The 18397-nt window shown below is 34.9% G+C and overlaps 1 protein-coding gene across 14 annotated transcripts in view; it reads right to left on the bottom strand.

The window, feature by feature from the left end:
* The window catches only part of plekha5 (pleckstrin homology domain containing, family A member 5), a 179738-nt gene that overhangs the window by 100320 nt on the left and 61021 nt on the right, over positions 1-18397 (bottom strand). Inside the window, exon 4 of one of the 14 annotated variants that reach the window (XM_082166741.1) lies at positions 4782-5787. The exons of the other annotated variants lie outside the window; for them this stretch is intronic. Within the exon in view, the coding sequence (XP_082022867.1) occupies positions 5784-5787 (4 nt within the window). The 3' untranslated portion in view covers positions 4782-5783. Of the gene's footprint in view, positions 1-4781; positions 5788-18397 lie in introns of those variants that run through there. 14 annotated transcript variants of the gene reach the window in all.

Raw genomic sequence — 18397 nt, 5'->3', positions numbered from 1 at the left:
TGTGATCTCGATTCAAACTCCCACGCGATCTTTCATATCGTCTGTCTATTAAACTTTGACAAAATCATATCGCAACATTCAGATCTGTGTTGGCACTGACCCGGAGAGAGTCGTCATGAAACGGCTTCACAAACAGTCATTCAACCTCATAGTGTCATTATGTGATGCAATAGTTCAAATTATCATAGAAGTTCAAACACTGACGTCTTTACGACAGCTTTTGATAGAAACTTGGTGCTTAAAATAACGCATTTATCGATTACATTGACAAGTGACTGTTAAAAAATGTATTTGTTATTGAATCATTTATTGTAGTATTGTGTGATGCTTCTGAAAATCATCATGTAGAGTCTGAATAAGTGTGTGATTTAACTTTTCCTGATTGTCTAGTGTTAAAAAAATTGAAATCGCAATTCTGAAAAAATTTAATAAATAATAATAATAATAATAATAATAACAAAAATCGCAATACATATCGTATCGGCACCCAAAATGAAACAAAATTAGAGATGTCGTCATCATCATCTTGTAAAACTGAACCTCACACAACCAAATGAAGACAAAATTATATTTTGTTTTCTGAATTTTGGTGGATTGATGGAAAAATGACTGAAAATAATATGGTGAGGAATTTACTTTGAAACAATGTTCACTCAGAAATTGCACAAATAATTACAAAGAAAGAAACCGTATTGAACCAAACACAACATTTTGAAGTAGAAATTCTGAAGTAGTGCTCCAGTAATATATAATCAAACTCTGAATATGACTCATATTCTGTGCTTGTGCGCATATGAACACTTTTTCTGCAGTGGCGGATGACTTACAAAACATCTTAGATTGACAAGTGACAAGATTGAGGGTTTACCAGCCTCTGTCACATGAGCTCTGCTGTGCTTCGTTATTTAAATCAGTGTGTGTATTTGCATGTGTGTGTGTGTGTGTGTGTGTGTGTGTGTGTGTGTGTGTGTGTGTGTGTGTGTGTGTGTGTGTGTGTGTGTGTGCTCGCGGGTCTAACCTGGCCTGCTCCAGTTCTGCTGGTCCCACAGCTCTGGCCCTGGGCTCAGTATGGAGCCCGCAAGCTAAAGCTGAACCCTCTGAAACTAGGTCACAGATTGATGACACAACCAGCACAGGCAAACGCAACACAACGCCAGAGAAAACCAGAATCATGGGTAAGTTCTCTCCAAACAAACGCGCCTTCATGGTGAAATGTGACATTCACACTGGTTTTCAGTCAGCTGAGACACTGGATTCCTCACATGCAAATATTCAGATGTTAACCCTGAACTTCTGAGCGCTGGAGAGACGTTCCTGTGATGACAACAGCGCCTCCTATCTGCGGTTCATCCGCATCACACTGACCTCAGGCCTGTGTAATCAAACCCAACAAACCGTGTGCGAGATGATGAAGGATGTTGATTATTTTGTTATCGTTGTTTACCCTGTTAGTCCATATGGCGTGAGGCCTTTTTTTTCTCTTTTTTTTTTGGGCCGCTGATGCTTTGTGTTTCTGAGAAACTTAAAATAAATGACTTTTGGCTGAAATAGAAAGTGAAAATTTGGGACAAACACTGGCCCAAAACCAGAACTGCTCATTCAGACCAACTTCTTTTTTTATTTTTTATTTATTTTTTGGGGGGGTTGAGGTTAGTGTCTATATATAATAAATGTATACATAAATAGCTGATTTAAGTTATTACAATTATCATAATTAATCTTAATATATTAATACATTTTAAATACATAAATGTTAAATACACAATAGATTTTAAATAAATAAATGTTATTTTAAATTAAATGCTATTATTATTATTTCAATTATATATAATAAACAAGATCAGAAATAATTCATTTTAGCGATTTGATTAAAATTGTTATAATTTTATTTTTAGAATTTTTTTTTTTTGAATTTTTTATATTATTTGATATTACATAATAATATTAAAACAATATTTACCATTAAACTAATTTATAAATAGATTCTAAATTATAGTATATTTATAATTATGATATGTAGAGAAAGATATTTGATTTAAATAAATTATCCATGTATATTTTTTTGAATTTTATTATATAATTAATATGAATTCATACAGAAAATAGTTTGTGATTTATATATACAAATTTACTATTTTTAATTAAATGTTATTATTTTTATTATATATAATAAACTCATAAGGAAAATAGTTGATTATTTCATATTTAGAATGTATTAATTTAATAATTTTGTTAACAATAAATAATAATAATTATAAGAATAATGTAATATTTTATATTATAAAATACAAAAAAATATTTATAATTAAACTAATTTATATGGATTCTAAATTCAAATTTTATTATAGTATTCTTTATAAATATAATAATTCATTATAGATGAAGAGAGAGAGAGAGAGAGAGAGAGAGAGATAATAGTTGAGACAATAGTATAAGCAGATAATAGAACATTTTATTATAATAATTATAATTAATATAATATATTATAACTATACATATATTTATTTATTTATTATTTATTCAAGTAAAATCATTCAAAATTGCTGTGGCTTCAACTTCAACACAGTGATATAGTGTATTTTGCTGATCCATAACAAAACCATTTTGCCATTATAAGTGTTGCCATAGAAACTGAAGTATTTCTGACTCTGCGGACGAGGACGGCTCAGTTGTCATCTTGTAATTATGGTAATTCCACACGGCACAGCAGCGCTTATTAAAAATACATAAATAAATAACATAACTGCTATTTTACAAACAAAATTACCAGCTATTGCCATGTTGCAGAAGTTGTCAGTGCATCTCTATTGAGAACATCAACAAACATCTCCACGTGAGTCTGTCACGATCCTCTCATGGTTTCAGTTCACGACGTAAACACAAACACATGCACACAAGTGCTCCTGTCAGCTGTGTGTAATCATCTGGATTCGCAAATGCATTTACTTGGATAAAACTAACGTTTAAAACTCAGTAAACGGCATTACGATAGCAAACACTCACGTTAGTAGACGTTAGCCAATCACAACACTGGACGTTTCCCGCTCTTTTTAACGTTTCTGTTCATTTTTCAGAGCTTGATAAGGATTTTTAACAAATATTTTGGTTCAGACTGATTCGCTAATGAATGAATCACTCTGATTCAATGGCACTTTATTCCAGCCATTAAGTTTCTATTCATTTGTGCTTGACGGATACGGATATTAAAATCTATTTTGATTCAGACTGATTCGCTAATGAATGAATCATTTAAATTAATTGAAAAGAACCGAATTTTTGACCAGTGAACCATAACATTTTGATTCATTTGTGCTTGACGGATACGGATATTAAAATCTATTTTGATTCAGACTGATTCGCTAATGAATGAATCATTTAAATTAATTGAAAAGAACCGAATTTTTGACCAGTGAACCATAACATTTTGATTCATTTGTGCTTGACGGAAACAGATTTTTATCAACCATTTTGATTCAGACTGATTCGCTAATGAATGAATCATTTAAATTAATTGAAAAGAACCAAATTTTTGACCAGTGAACCATAACATTTTGATTCATTTGTGCTTGACAGACACAGATTTTTATCAACCATTTTGATTCAGACTGATTCGCTAATGAATGAATCATTTAAATTAATTGAAAAGAATCGAATTTTTGACCAGTGAACCATAACATTGTGATTCATTTGTTTCTTGACGATACGGATATTAAAATCTATTTTGATTCAGACTGATTCGCTAATGAATGAATCATTTAAATTAATTGAAAAGAATCGAATTTTTGACCAGTGAACCATAACATTGTGATTCATTTGTGCTTGACGGATACGGATATTAAAATCTATTTTGATTCAGACTGATTCGCTAATGAATGAATCATTTAAATTATTTGAAAAGAACCAAATGTTTGACCAGTGAACCATAACATTTTGATTCATTTGTGCTTGACGGATACGGATATTCAAATCTATTTTGATTCAGACTGATTCGCTAATGAATGAATCATTTAAATTAATTGAAAAGAACTGAACTTTTGACCAGTGAACCATAACATTGTGATTCATTTGTGCTTGACGGATACGGATATTAAAATCTATTTTGATTCAGAATGATTCGCTAATGAATGAATCATTTAAATTAATTGAAAATAACCGAATTTTTGACCAGTGAACCATAACATTGTGATTCATTTGTGCTTGACGGACACGGATATTAAAATCTATTTTGATTCAGACTGATTCGCTAATGAATGAATCATTTAAATTAATTGAAAAGAACTGAATTTTTGACCAGTGAACCATAACATTGTGATTCATTTGTGCTTGACGGATACGGATATTAAAATCTATTTTGATTCAGACTGATTCGCTAATGAATGAATCATTTAAATTAATTGAAAATAACTGAATTTTTGACCAGTGAACCATAACATTGTGATTCATTTGTGCTTGACGGACACGGATATTAAAATCTATTTTGATTCAGACTGATTCGCTAATGAATGAATCATTTAAATTAATTGAAAAGAACTGAATTTTTGACCAGTGAACCATAACATTGTGATTCATTTGTGCTTGACGGATACGGATATTAAAATCTATTTTGATTCAGACTGATTCGCTAATGAATGAATCATTTAAATTAATTGAAAATAACCGAATTTTTGACCAGTGAACCATAACATTGTGATTCATTTGTGCTTGACGGACACGGATTTTTATCAACCATTTTGATTCAGACTGATTCGTCAAATAAACAAACAGATTCACAGAAAATAATGGACTTTTTGAGTGATGAATTCATCATTGTGATTATTTTAATTAATTTGGGATTGCTAGATAAAGAGTTTAACAACCATTTTGATTCAGACTGATTCGCTTATGAATCATTCAGATTCACTGAAAAGAACCAACTCAAAAGAACCGACTCAAAATGAACAAACAAACAAACAAAATGAACATAACTACGGCTTGCAAGCACGTTTTACTCAACAAAAGCTCTTTAGAAATCAACAAATTGCCTATAAAAAAAAAAAAAAAGTCTATTCACTATTGCAATTGCATGGCTTTTCCAGGCCTATAAATTGCCATCGTAATTCTAGGTTTTCAATGACTGTGGGGAAGCCAAACGTTAAATATAGAAATCTTAAAGATACAGCAGCAAAACTGGCATAGTTAACTCTGAAGATCAACGAGAGAATCGAAAATGGTCACCAAAAAAATAAAAAAATAAAATTAAGATTGGAATAATATTATAGATCACCCAAAAATGTAAATCCTGTCGCCATTTAGTCAACTTATTTCTTCAAAAAATTTAACAAGCAAAAAAATATCATTAAATTATTCCCTTTAGGAGTGGAAATAAAATATGAAAATGCTCCAAAAGTGCAGAACATGGTCTTTTTTCCATCATCTCTATGCAAATGTGTACCATTACATCTCAGATAAGTAGAAATCTGCAGCTAAAGCCCATTTAAACCCATGTAATACAGCAATAGTTGTAGCTGTTAATGCCCACTCAAACATGTCAACAAATCCCTGAGCAGTCGTACGGGCAGAGCTCATAAAAACATGGTGTTAGGGACCAAACACACACACACACACACACACACAACAACCAGATGTGCTCTTAAAAACAATGCTAATGATCTAAAGCCTCTGCTGAACGGCATTTATGAACACATCTGTGTGCTGTGTCTACACCCGTAAGCCTGTTCATCACATCAACAGATTCATCATCCACACTCGGACACATGGATTCAGTGACAGACTGAGATTGAGTCTTACCTGCTCAGAGGACGAGGTGATCGGGGTCGACGTGCGAAAGGAAGAGAGAAACACAGAGAGAGTGTGTGGTTAGTGCTGGAGTCCTGAGAGGAAGGTAACACACACACATCAACATCACATCAGCTCAACACTGCCCTCATCTGGATCTCATTACACATGCAGGATTCACTGCAGTCATCTGACATTATCTGAAGGACGTGCGAGTGCGAGTGCGAGTGCGAGTGTGTCCCCCCCAAAACCCAATAGCATTACACTAGGGTGTTTTGAGTAGTTGTCTGGTTGTTGCTATGCAGTTGCTAGGTGGTTACTTACAAGTCTCTATTGTATTCTGGTCTTTAATGCAAGTCCATTTCTTTGGCCTTATTATTATTTTAAGTGATCTGCTGTCTGATGCAGAAAATAATTTTGAATTTAACGTTCAGGACATAGAAATCAAGTGAATTGAAATCAAAGATGTTATTTTTGAACTAGAAAAGGAAAAGTGTGTCTTCACAAACTTTGAATACAGACAGACAGACAGACGGATAGACAGACAGACGGATAGACAGACAGACAGATTGAACGATGGATAGATGGATAGACAGATAGACAGACAGACAGATAGATTGAATGATTGAACGATCGATAGATGGATAGACAGATAGACAGATAGATAGACAGATAGACAGACAGAAAGACAGACAGACAGATAGACAGACAGACAGATTGAACGATGGATAGATGGATAGATGGATAGACAGATAGACAGATAGACAGATAGACAGATAGACAGATAGACAGACAGATAGACAGATAGACAGACAGACAGATAGATTGAATGATTGAACGATCGATAGATGGATAGACAGATAGACAGATAGATAGACAGATAGACAGACAGATAGACAGATAGACAGACAGACGGATAGACGGATAGACAGATAGACAGACAGACAGACAGATGGATAGACAGACAGATAGATGGATAGATGGATAGATTAATAAAATATTTAATAAGGGGTATTTTTACTGTCTTGATGGTCTGTTTTGTTATTTGTTTTTCCCAATTCAGGAGTCAAATAAAAAGGTGAATGATTCCCTCTGGTGGACAAATGCTGATATCACAGACAGATATGATCCCAGTAAAAGTGTCAGACTCTCTGCACACATTCAGATTCAACATTTACGGTCAAAAAGGCTGTACAACTATTTAAAGCATTTTTTCCTTTGCTCTTTACATGTATGGATGTGGATGAACCTTCATGCAAAGGGAAGGATTTACAGTGTACAAACACTGATTACAGGCACAACCATGATTCATTTACCTCAGAGGCAAAAGTGTTCGATAACAGAAGAATTACAGGTCATGTGATCTCGAATGGGTGACCGACCCTTGTGTCGAATGAAAAAAAACATGCCATTTCTTCATTTCTTTAGATCTGGTCCTTCTTTAAAGGAACACGCCGACTTTTTGGGACTTTAGCTTATTCACCGTCTCCCCCAGAGTTAGATAAGTCCACACACACCCTTCTCATCTCCGTGCGTGCCGTAACTCTGTCTGACGCACCCACCGCTAGCCTAGCTTAGCACAAAGACTGGAGGTAAACGGCTCTATAGTCATAGTGTGTACAAATAACAAGGTCACTTGAGACACAGCCATCTTCTAACCGTATACATACTGGGAACTATATTCTCAGAAGGCGAAGCACTGCTACTTGGGCGTATGCTAGCTGGAGCCATTTACCTCCAGTGTTTGTGCTAAGCTAGGCTAGCGGTGGGTGCGTCAGACAGAGTTACGGCACGCACGGAGATGAGAAGGGTGTGTATGGACTAATCTGACTCTGGGGGATACGACGAATAAGCTAAGTCCCAAAAAGTCGGCGAGTTCCTTTAACGTGCAAAACTATTTCCTCCTGAATTTCTTCCGGCTAGAAATGGGAGTTGAAGCGACGACTGACTCATTAAGAGGAAGAAATCATCAGCAATGTTCATGTGTGGTAGTTTCCTGTGCCAAACAGTTGGAGCGGGACTTGCTTAGTCACGGCAGTGTAAATTCTGCTAGAAACGAGCCAACATCCTCCTCCGCAGGTTTAGGCAAAGGATTTCAGCACTTCTGCAGATGATTTGTAAGAACCTCCTCCTGTGATTTATGAATCGCATTCATCAGTTTCCACACGGCACAGCCCTTCCACTCACAACAGCTTCACTGAATCAGTTCAATGGAATCAATTAGGGAGTTTGAATCATTTTATCTTGGTCAACTCTATACAGTACAGGCCAAAAGTTTGGACACATTACTATTTTTAATGTTTTTGAAAGAAGTTTCTTCTGCTCATCAAGCCTGCATTTATTTGATCAAAAATACAGAAAAAAAAAAGTAATATTGTGATATATTATTACAATTTAAAATAATTGGTTTTCAATTTATTATACTTTAATTATCATTTATTTCTGTGATGCAAAGCTGAATTTTCAGGATCATTACATCCAGTCTATCACATGATCCTTTAGAAATCATTCTAATATTCTGATTTATTATGAGTGTTGGACACAGTTCTGCTGCCTAATATATTTGATGAATAAAAGGTTAAAAAGAACTGCATTTATTCAAAATAAAAAAATATTTTCTAATAATATAAATCTTCTTTACTATCACTTTTTATCAATTTAACACATCCTTGCTGAATAAAAGTATTGATTTATTTAAAAAAATTACTGACCCCAAATTACTGACCAGTAGTGTATATTGTTGTTACAAAAGATTTCTATTTTTAAAACATTAGCTTTTAAAAAAAAAAATTTTGATAATGAATCATCATATTAGAATGATTTCTAAAGGATCATGTGATAGACTGGAGTAATGATCCTGAAAATTCAGCTTTGCATCACAGAAATAAATGATAATTTAAAGTATAATAAATTGAAAACCAATTATTTTAGATTGTAATAATATATCACAATATTAAAAAAAATCTGTATTTTTGATCAAATAAATTCAGGCTTGATGAGCAGAAGAAACTTCTTTCAAAAACATTAAAAATAGTAATGTGTCCAAACTTTTGGCCTGTACTGTACATTAGCATATAGTTCCTTGGTTTAGACAGACACTGCACCAGAATCACTCAACAGATACACTCCTGTCAGAGCGACAACACACCAGACCCCGAAGACACACACATTTCCCATCACACCCTGCAGACTGCGGAGAGAACAGCTGCTCGGAGTCAGGACACAGTCGAAATATGTGCCAAACCAATCAAGCTAAATGAGCTGTGCGCTCGCAATGCATGCTGGGAAAAGCAGCACTTCAGAGACACAGCCACAGTGCTCATTTTTACACGCTCTTCTGTTTGCTGTCGTCTTTCGATGAAAATGTCTTTGTTAAATCAAGTCAAAATCATTAAATCAACAGTTACGATCTTCTTTTATCCTTTCCCTGACCATGTGACCACAACCCAAATGTGAGACATTCAAGCCGACCAATCAGATCATTACAACTTCCCCCATTGTACTAAAGGTACACACACATCTTGGCCTTCAGGCCTTGATCACTATCAGCCCCTCGTGCCTTTAGGGGTCAAAAGGTCATTGGGGAAAGAGGGGGTGGAAAACAGTAAAGCAAATGTCTTTGTTCATTTCAAACATCTTGGATTATTTTCAATTCTACACCTTAAAAATTGGCATTCAGTTTTGTTTATATGCAAAAGGAAGATAATGTGTGTAAAACGTCTGTAATATATATATAAACATATACATATAATAGATTAATAAATACATATACACTAAAAATATAAAAACATTTAAATATATTATAGAAACGTATTGTTATATTTTATATAGAATAACATAATACATTTTTTATAAAATATTTTAATATATTTATTTTGTAAAATGCTATATTTTTTTTTCTTCATATAAAATGCTTATTTTAATATATAATTTACGTAATCGATATAAAAACATTTAAATATATTAAGAAACGTTTTGTTATATTTTATATAGAATAACATATATTAATACATTTTTTATAAAATATTTTAATATATTTATTTTGTAAAATGCAATAATTTATTTTCTTCATATAAAACGCTTATAATTTTAATATATAATAATTTATGTAATCAATATAAAACATTTAAATATATTATAGAAATGTATTGTTATATTTGTATAGAATAACATAATAAATTGTTTTTAAAAATATTTTAATACATTTATTTTGTAAAATGCAATCATTTATTTTCTTCATATAAAATACTTACGTAATTATTTATGTAATCAATATAAAAACATTTAAATATATTATAGAAACGTATTGTTATATTTTATAGAGTAACATACATTTTTTATCAAATATTTTAATATATTTATTTTGTAAAATGCAATATTTTTTCTTCATATAAAATGCTTATAATTTTAATATATAATAATTTATGTAATCAATATAAAACATTTAAATATATTATAGAAATGTATTGTTATATCTTATATAGAATAACATAATACATTTATTAAATATTTTAATATATTTATTTTGTAAAATGCAATATTTTTTTTCTTCATATAAAATGCTTATTTTAATATATAATTTATGTAATCAATATAAAAACATTTAAATATATTATAGAAACGTATTGTTATATTCTATATAGAATATCATAATAAATTTTTTATAAAATATTTTAATATATTTATTTTGTAAAATGAAAAAAAAAAATTTCATATAAAATGCTTATAATTTGAATATATAATTATTTATGTAATCAATATAAATGTATAAACATAATTAACAATACTATTATTAATATAGCAATTTAAAAAAACGATTAATCATTTAAACAAATATTTACCAACAACATGCAACCAAAGAAACTGTCCTTGAGAAAATGCAGCATAAAGTGAGAATACTGACGTATCAGCGAGTGTTCAGAGATGATCTCAGCATGCTTAATTGTTTGTACAGTTTTGGGTATTGCGTCACATGTGGTGTGTCTGAAGACTCTCCTCTTTCCTACAGGAAGAGTGTGGCATGAATGATGATTGGCTGTGATGCTTCTCACCTCACGCTAATCGGCGTCAGCAAGGGCAAATCTATCTTTAGCATCTCAGAGTCCATACATCATGCTTTTCTGATGTGGAGGACAGAGAAAAGAGCTGACCCTCTCAACACCCGAGCATACGATCACACACTCATACTGAATCACTTCATACTGTGTGTTGTTGAGACGACAATCAAAATGAAACCGCTCTCACACTGATGCTAGACTTCTTCGGAATAACATTAATCATATGCAGTAAGACCAGGAAACATATATATTAAGAAAGTAAATGTCATTTATTTTATTTTAAATAACAACTGAGAGTCATTTGCTGTCCAACACAACCTGAATTCTCCATCTCAGATGATTCACATGAACATTTGTTTGCTTTAGGCTGTAATTCAAGCAGCCCTGAGCAGTTAGAGGAAGACAAACAAGTTTAATAAAGCAGGATCTTTGATCAAACTCTATTGGAATCAATTATGAATAACTTGATCTTCCAGCAAAGGAACGCTAATTGTAGAGCCATTTCAGTTTCTGTCTGTGTAGAGCGTTTCATTTCAGTTAGTATGTTCCCCAAGAAGACAGATGCCTATGTACCACTTAGTAACATTCATTTGGTATTACTGTATTTATTAATATTTTGAATTAGTTTTTATATTTATGTTTTCCATTCTCATATTCATTTTACTTTAACTTCAACTTTTATTTTATTTTATTTTATTTTTTATTATTATTATTTATTAATTTTTTTGCTGGTTTAAATCGTTTTTGTTGTTTTATTTATTTATTTTATTACAGTTTTATTTTAATTATTTTTAGTACATACTTTGGCTTAAACTAAACAAAAATTTGGCAACTAACTGAAATACAATGTAATTTGATTTAAATATTTGACTTTATTTCAGTTAATATTTATTTTATTTAAATTAACAAATGTTTTTTTAATAGTGTTACATTTAGTTAATGACAATAACACAGGTAGACAGCAAAATCTTGGGTTACTCTTTATTTTAAGGTGTCATTGTTACAGTGTAATTATATATTTAACTACGGAGTAATATTAATTAACTACATGTACTTACTGTAGGGTTAGAGTAGGGTTAGGGTTTGGTTGAGGGTTAGTTGCATGTAATTATGCATAATTTACTGTTATTACTATGGCAAGTACATGTTACATATGTAACAAGGACACTGTAAAATAAACTGTTACCAAATCTTGTGCATTCCCTTAGAAAACGGTCCCAAACTGCAGCAACGACATCTATCACTAGTTTCGACACCATGTTTTTGGGAAACAAACTAGCAGCGTTGCAACGCTCTGCGCACACAGTTTCTCTCTTTCAAGGTTTCATAACACAGTTTTCAGCAGATTAATGAACGTGTAAGTGGATAAATGTGTGCATTCAGGAGCGGGGTGCGTTTCATTCCTGAGGCGGTGACACAACAGCGCTCAGGCACAGAGGGAGGTCAGCGTTGGGCGAAGAGGTTAATATCTGCTCAGAGCCCAGAAACACAACCGGTGAATGATTTAATTCATTTGCTCCATTGTTTGCGGATCTGCAAATTGCACGTCTCGTTGAACGTGGGCAGATTCCTGGAAAAACCTCGAGGAACGACAGCGCTAGCTCTCCGCTTAAGCTACAAAAAGAACGAAACAAATATCAATAACCATAATGCCATGTGTAATCGTCCTCATTCTCCTTCAGATCCATTCTCATTCCCCTTGGTTTTTATGGAATTAGCTTTGTGACATTAAAAATGAACGTAACTTTAAGAAACTAATGCAAAAATAAATTGAAACTGAATAAAATATCTGTGAAACTGAAGGAAAAAAAAACTGTTTTCACATCTTTCTTTCGCTGATCTGAACTTACAAATGCGCTTCCAGACTTTATAATTTATGCTTCTGAAGTTTATTCGTTTTCCATTCTGGCACATATCTCTCATGGGGGCAGGGCTAGCAGCAGTGTATTCTCATTGGCTACTGAGTTTTTGATTGACAACTTCTTGACCTATAAGTGAAGACGTCAGTGTTGTGTTTACATGTGTGGATGTAACTTAAGAGTCTGTAAGCACAGCTTTCTATTTAATTTTAGTGATATAAAGTTCATATCTGTATTTATCAGCTATTTATCGGTTTCAATTTATACTAACTAATTTCATTCAACTGACAAAGACACTCACATTTCTCTAATTACAGGAGTAACAAAGGTTTACATGACTAAATTCAAGGACGGGAAACAACTGAGAATGAGTAAAGATGGCTGACTAGTAACAGGCTATTCGATTAGACAAGTGAATGAGCGAGTTTACCCAATAATCTGTGGACTTTTAGGCCCGGTTTACACCTAAGATACACCTAGCAGCAGTGTATTCTCATTGGCTACTGAGTTTTTTGATTGACAGCTTCTTGACCTATAAGTGAAGACGTCAGTGTTGTGTTTACATGTGTGGATGTAAGTGTCTGTAAGCACAGCTTTCTATTTCATTTTAGTGATACAAAGTTTACATCTGTATTTATCAGCTATTTATCAGTTTCAATTTATATTTGCATTAGTTTCTTGAAAAGTTACGTTCATTATTATTGGCACAAAGGTAATTTCCATAGGTTCTGACATGCCGAAAGAAATCCCAACTGATTCAATCTTTCATCCGACTGTTTTGACCGAGCAGTTACGGGAAATTGGAGCCGTCTGTGGGCTCGCAGTAACAGACGCTCTGTTATTACGCTGATAAAGTGGCTTAATCATAACACTGAGAATCATTATTATCAGATTATGATTAGAGTATAATCATCTCTGATGACCATCCCCGTGGAAAGCTAAAATGATTACGTTACATAAATATGTCTAATATGGATCTGTTTATACAATTTATCAGATGATTTCATCTTAATGTCACTTAAATGAGCATTCAGAGTGGATCAGAGTTTTAATGCAAGAAACAGACATGCAGAGAACGTCCCAATTCCTTCCTCCATTCGTTATAAAGTCAATAAAAAGCAGAATGGCTCAAAAAATAAAGAGCAGCAGCTGGCCGGGAAGCGGAAGAAGAAACGAATTCGTAAACATGCCCCGGTGTCGTTCTTCGCTGTGTTGTTTACAAAGGAAATGCACATGTGTTGACTAGTTAAGAGTGTGTAAATGTGGGTGTGGATCGACCCACGGCTCTGGGATGACAAACTTGGCTTGATTGTTAAAAACAGCTTGTTCTTCAGCGCACAGGCGCAGAGAGGAAAACAAACATTTAGAGCATGAAATCTGGGCGACGGTTAAACGAACGCACAAACAAGTTACTGGTGAATCACTAATTAGTCATTCAACTGACAAAGACACTCACATTTCTCTAATTACAGGGGGTAACACAGGTTTACATGGCTAATTCAAGGATGGGAAACAACTGGGAATGAGTAAAGATGGCTGACTAGGAACAGGCTATTCGATTAGACAAGTGAACGAGCGAGTTTACTCAATAATCTGTGGACTTTTTAGGCCCGGTTTACACCTGAGATGCGTTTTGGTCGATTGGATCACAAGTAGACGAGGTAAACACATTCCCGTTTAAACCTGGGGCCTCATTTATAAACGTTGCGTACGCACAAAAGGCGGCGTACGCCACTCTCTACGCAATAATTGGCATTTATAAAAGCAAACTTGACGGGAAAATGTGCGGTCCTTCACGCAAACTCTGACCCAGGCGTACGAACAAAAACGGGTGAAATGAGAAATGGCGACACCGTCGACAGATGGAAGAAACACGTGAAAGTGTGTGCATCTGGCGCATCAGTGTCCCCCTCCGCCTCAGTCACCACTTAATAGGGATTCCCCAATAATTGCCGCCAGTCTCTCATCAAGAGGGGTCAGCTCCGGTGTCCCCTTTCCCCCACCCGTGGCAGACACACTCTGGCGATGGAGCGCTAGACGCTTTTTGCATCGACTTTGATGTCCGACCATTTCTTTTTTATTTCGGCCACAGTCCGAGGTTGTGAGGCTGCAGCATTAACGGCATCTGCAACCTTTTGCCACTCAAGTGCCTTTTTGGCATTAGTAATGCCCACACTGTGCCCTCCAAACAACATTTTACTCCTCTTTTCTACCTCGCCAATGATAATTTCTACTTCACATTGAGTGAAGTTACGTTTCTTGGTTTTCCTCTCTGTGTTTGCCATGATTTTGCAATCGATGAATATTAACTTGTGGGCGTTTCACAGACTATTTATGGGCAACTATGGGCGTGACATGAAACCGTGACACGGTTTTATAAATCCGAATATTTCTGTGCGTACGCACGTCCTATGTTTCATCCGTACGGCACTTCTGACGCAAATACTACGTAAAGTTTTATAAATGAGGCCCCAGGTGTTTTAATCCGTCTCTTTTGTCCACTTTCATCCACTTCTGTCCTGATTGCTTCAAGAGGAGGGTCTATGGGCCGGTAAATGTAAAGGCTTTTTCAGATATTTTGGTACTTTTTCATATTCAAACCAAACTCAGGTCTTCAGCCGACAAAGATTAAATCCCGTCTGGCTCGAGCTCTTCCTATAATGTTCTCGCAATTGGTCAGTAGGCGGAGAGTAGATGGTTTTTGTGGCTGCTCGAACGCATTCGACCACGAGTGTCTACACTACGAAAGCAATCCGGTCAAATGCGTTTTTGACTACTTCTGGAAGTGGTCAGAAGTGAACAAGCTCAAAAGGTTTGTGAACGGATTGACAAAACGCTTCTAAATGCATTTTTCCACAAATTGTGCTGGCCTAGTAAAAAAAATACAAATAATTAAATAGTCAAAAAAAGGCATCCTTAAATCCTTAGCCATTAAGACACTAGTTTAAAATATGTAAGACCCCGTTTATACATGCATTTAGCATTGTCCACTTGTGATCCGACTGACATTTTTTCCTAAAATTGTGCAGCCCTAGTAAAAAAGAAAAGAAAAAGATAAATAGGAAAAAAATATATATATATGCTTTTTAAGAACATTTGTAAACACAAATACATCTTAAGAAGACTATCTGATTGAAGATTGGTGGACAAGACAAAATAGATTAGCTGTAAAAGGCATCCTCAAATCCTTAAGACTGGCTAGCCATTAAGACACTACAGTAGTTTAAAATATGTAGTTTTGCATACAAATCTGAACCTACAACCTCTCAGTTACCAGCCAGCCCAGATGCTTTACAGTGACGATGCATGACCATTTCCACTATATATATCAGCTTTAAGCATTTGCTTTAGCCGTCTGCTACAAGAAGAGAGATGTTCCAGCCGCCCCTTCAGATTAAGAGAATAATGTCTTCATCCCTCTTCCAGGCTGTTATGTAAGACAGAGATCGCAAGCGTCCACTCCCTCCACAAACTCCCTCCCATCATCCCGCACAGGTGATAAACGACGTGCAGATGCAGACCAGCGTTTAGCAAAGAGAAAAATTCCCATTTCCCCCGTCCTCAAACATACAGCGCTCTCGTTCCCCAAAGCGTTCTCCCTCCATCACTGCCGTATCCGGGCATTAGCATCGCTTGATTAATCCTATCTGCGATACGTCGTGTTACCAGACAGCAGGATGGATGGAAACACACCTGTTGCGTGATCGAGCTTCAGTATTGAGACGCTCCATCAGCAATGCATCAAGACAACATGGTGCAGGAACATACAGTCAAACCAAAATGTATTCAGACACCTTGCTATCCTAACTTGCATAAATTAACTATAGTGTCCTGCACCCACTAGTAAAAAATATCAAACATTATATGGTGTCTGAACAATTTTTGGTTTGACTGTAGGCTATCACAACATAGGTTTCTGAAGAGCATTTTTGAAGCCAAAGTGGGAGGAGCCAGCCGTCGCCATCTTGGCAGCGCGTCACTCCCGGATAAACGAAAATGGGCAATTTTGTGAGGGTTAATGAGGCGAATTAGCTGAGGTGACGTGACGCTAATAGACAGCAGACAAACGGCTAGTAGTGACAGCAGCGGCAATCCACCTGTCACTCAAGTGGCCACGCCCTTAAATTATGCAGAACTTTAAGGCTTAATATAATTTAAACGGGTGATTATAAAAAATGCACCCCCCTCACAGTTGTCATGAAGGGTATTGTACAATATTTTTTCTGCTGTAAAGTTGGGCATATAAACATGGGGGTCTATGGGATTGACTCTCTTTTGCAGCCTGTCTCTAGTGGCCAGTCGATGAACTGCAGTTTAAGTCACTTCCGTGTTGGAGTCAAGAGAGAGACTGAAAGGTTGCCAACTTGTGCAGGAATGAACATGGCGCAGGCAGGGTCGTTTCGCACAGTATCGCAAACATGAAACTGAATGCACATGTTAGCGTTGGACTGAAGTCATGGACTGAGTGTCTGGCGTTCAGCTCAAGAGGGGACGAGTCCGCCTGTTCCTCCATGAATAAGACATGGAGACAAATGTTCTCACATTCAGCCCTGCCAGAGCAGACTCACTCTCTGATGACTTGTATGAATCAGATTCATGTTCTGTGCACTAGTGCTAGTGTTCGACTGAAACATGGCTTTTAATGGCCGCTAATGACACCAATTTCTAGAACGATGGCATATGCATTGCTTATTGGTGAATGCAAATATGCTGAATGAACAACCCTTATTAGTTTTCTTTTCTGAGAAAAATAACTCATTATTAGTATTATCCACCCAAAAACAACCAGTCAAAACTCCATAGCAAATACCCAGGATGCCCTAGAACACATATGGCCATCAGTCAAACCTCATTAACAACCACCAGAATTTCCAGCCAAATTAACAAAACACTGACAAAGCTGTTGACCGATTTTGGGAGTGAAAAGTGAAAAGTTTGGGAGTGTGATGCTACAAAAAAGGGAGATATACAAAAACACGTGATTGTGAATGACTTTGAGCTGTACGATTAATCATTATAAGATCACGATCTCATTCAAACACTCAATCTCTCTTTTTAAAATGACAACAATTCGCCTGTGTGTCAATTAAACCTTTGACAAAAATCACAGCGAATATTCAGATCTGTGTTGGCAGAGAAAGCAGTTGTCATGAATAGGTATGAAATAGTTTCTCAATACAATATCATTATTTATGCGTTACAATAATTCTAATTATCACAGAAGGACTGGGATAAACGTTTATAGTTTGGATATAAATCACCTTTTGAAACTAACTTGGCGCTTTAAATAACGATTGTATCAATTACATCGTTACACCAGTAGGTGGCGGCAAGTGACTATTAAAAATGTGTTATAGAGGTTCACTCAAAAATGCTGATTCATCAAGTAATGAAACAAGTGAAGTCTTTATGAGTGAGTCATTGAATCATTAATTCAAAGTGTTTTATTATATAATTTGTTCAGATTCATTAACATTTTGTCAGAACCTTTAGTAAATTTCATGATATTTTGTTTAGTTGACTTTTCAATCGCGGGAGAATCGTAATCTGTTTGAATTTGAAGAGACAACTTTTCTGAGAGTTTCAAAGAGTCAGCCACAACATAAAAGCTAAAAAAAAAAAGCTAGATAAACCATGAGTCTTCTAATCTGATCTCTAATTTCAAAATCGACAAAAACGGGTCTGACCGATATATCCTCCTACCAC

The sequence above is a fragment of the Leuciscus leuciscus genome (assembly GCF_965113295.1).
Source record: "Leuciscus leuciscus genome assembly, chromosome: 4".
NCBI classification, from domain to species: Eukaryota; Metazoa; Chordata; class Actinopteri; order Cypriniformes; family Leuciscidae; genus Leuciscus; species Leuciscus leuciscus.
Note: the sequence above shows the minus strand (reverse complement) of the source record. Positions and strands in the feature narration are given on the sequence as shown.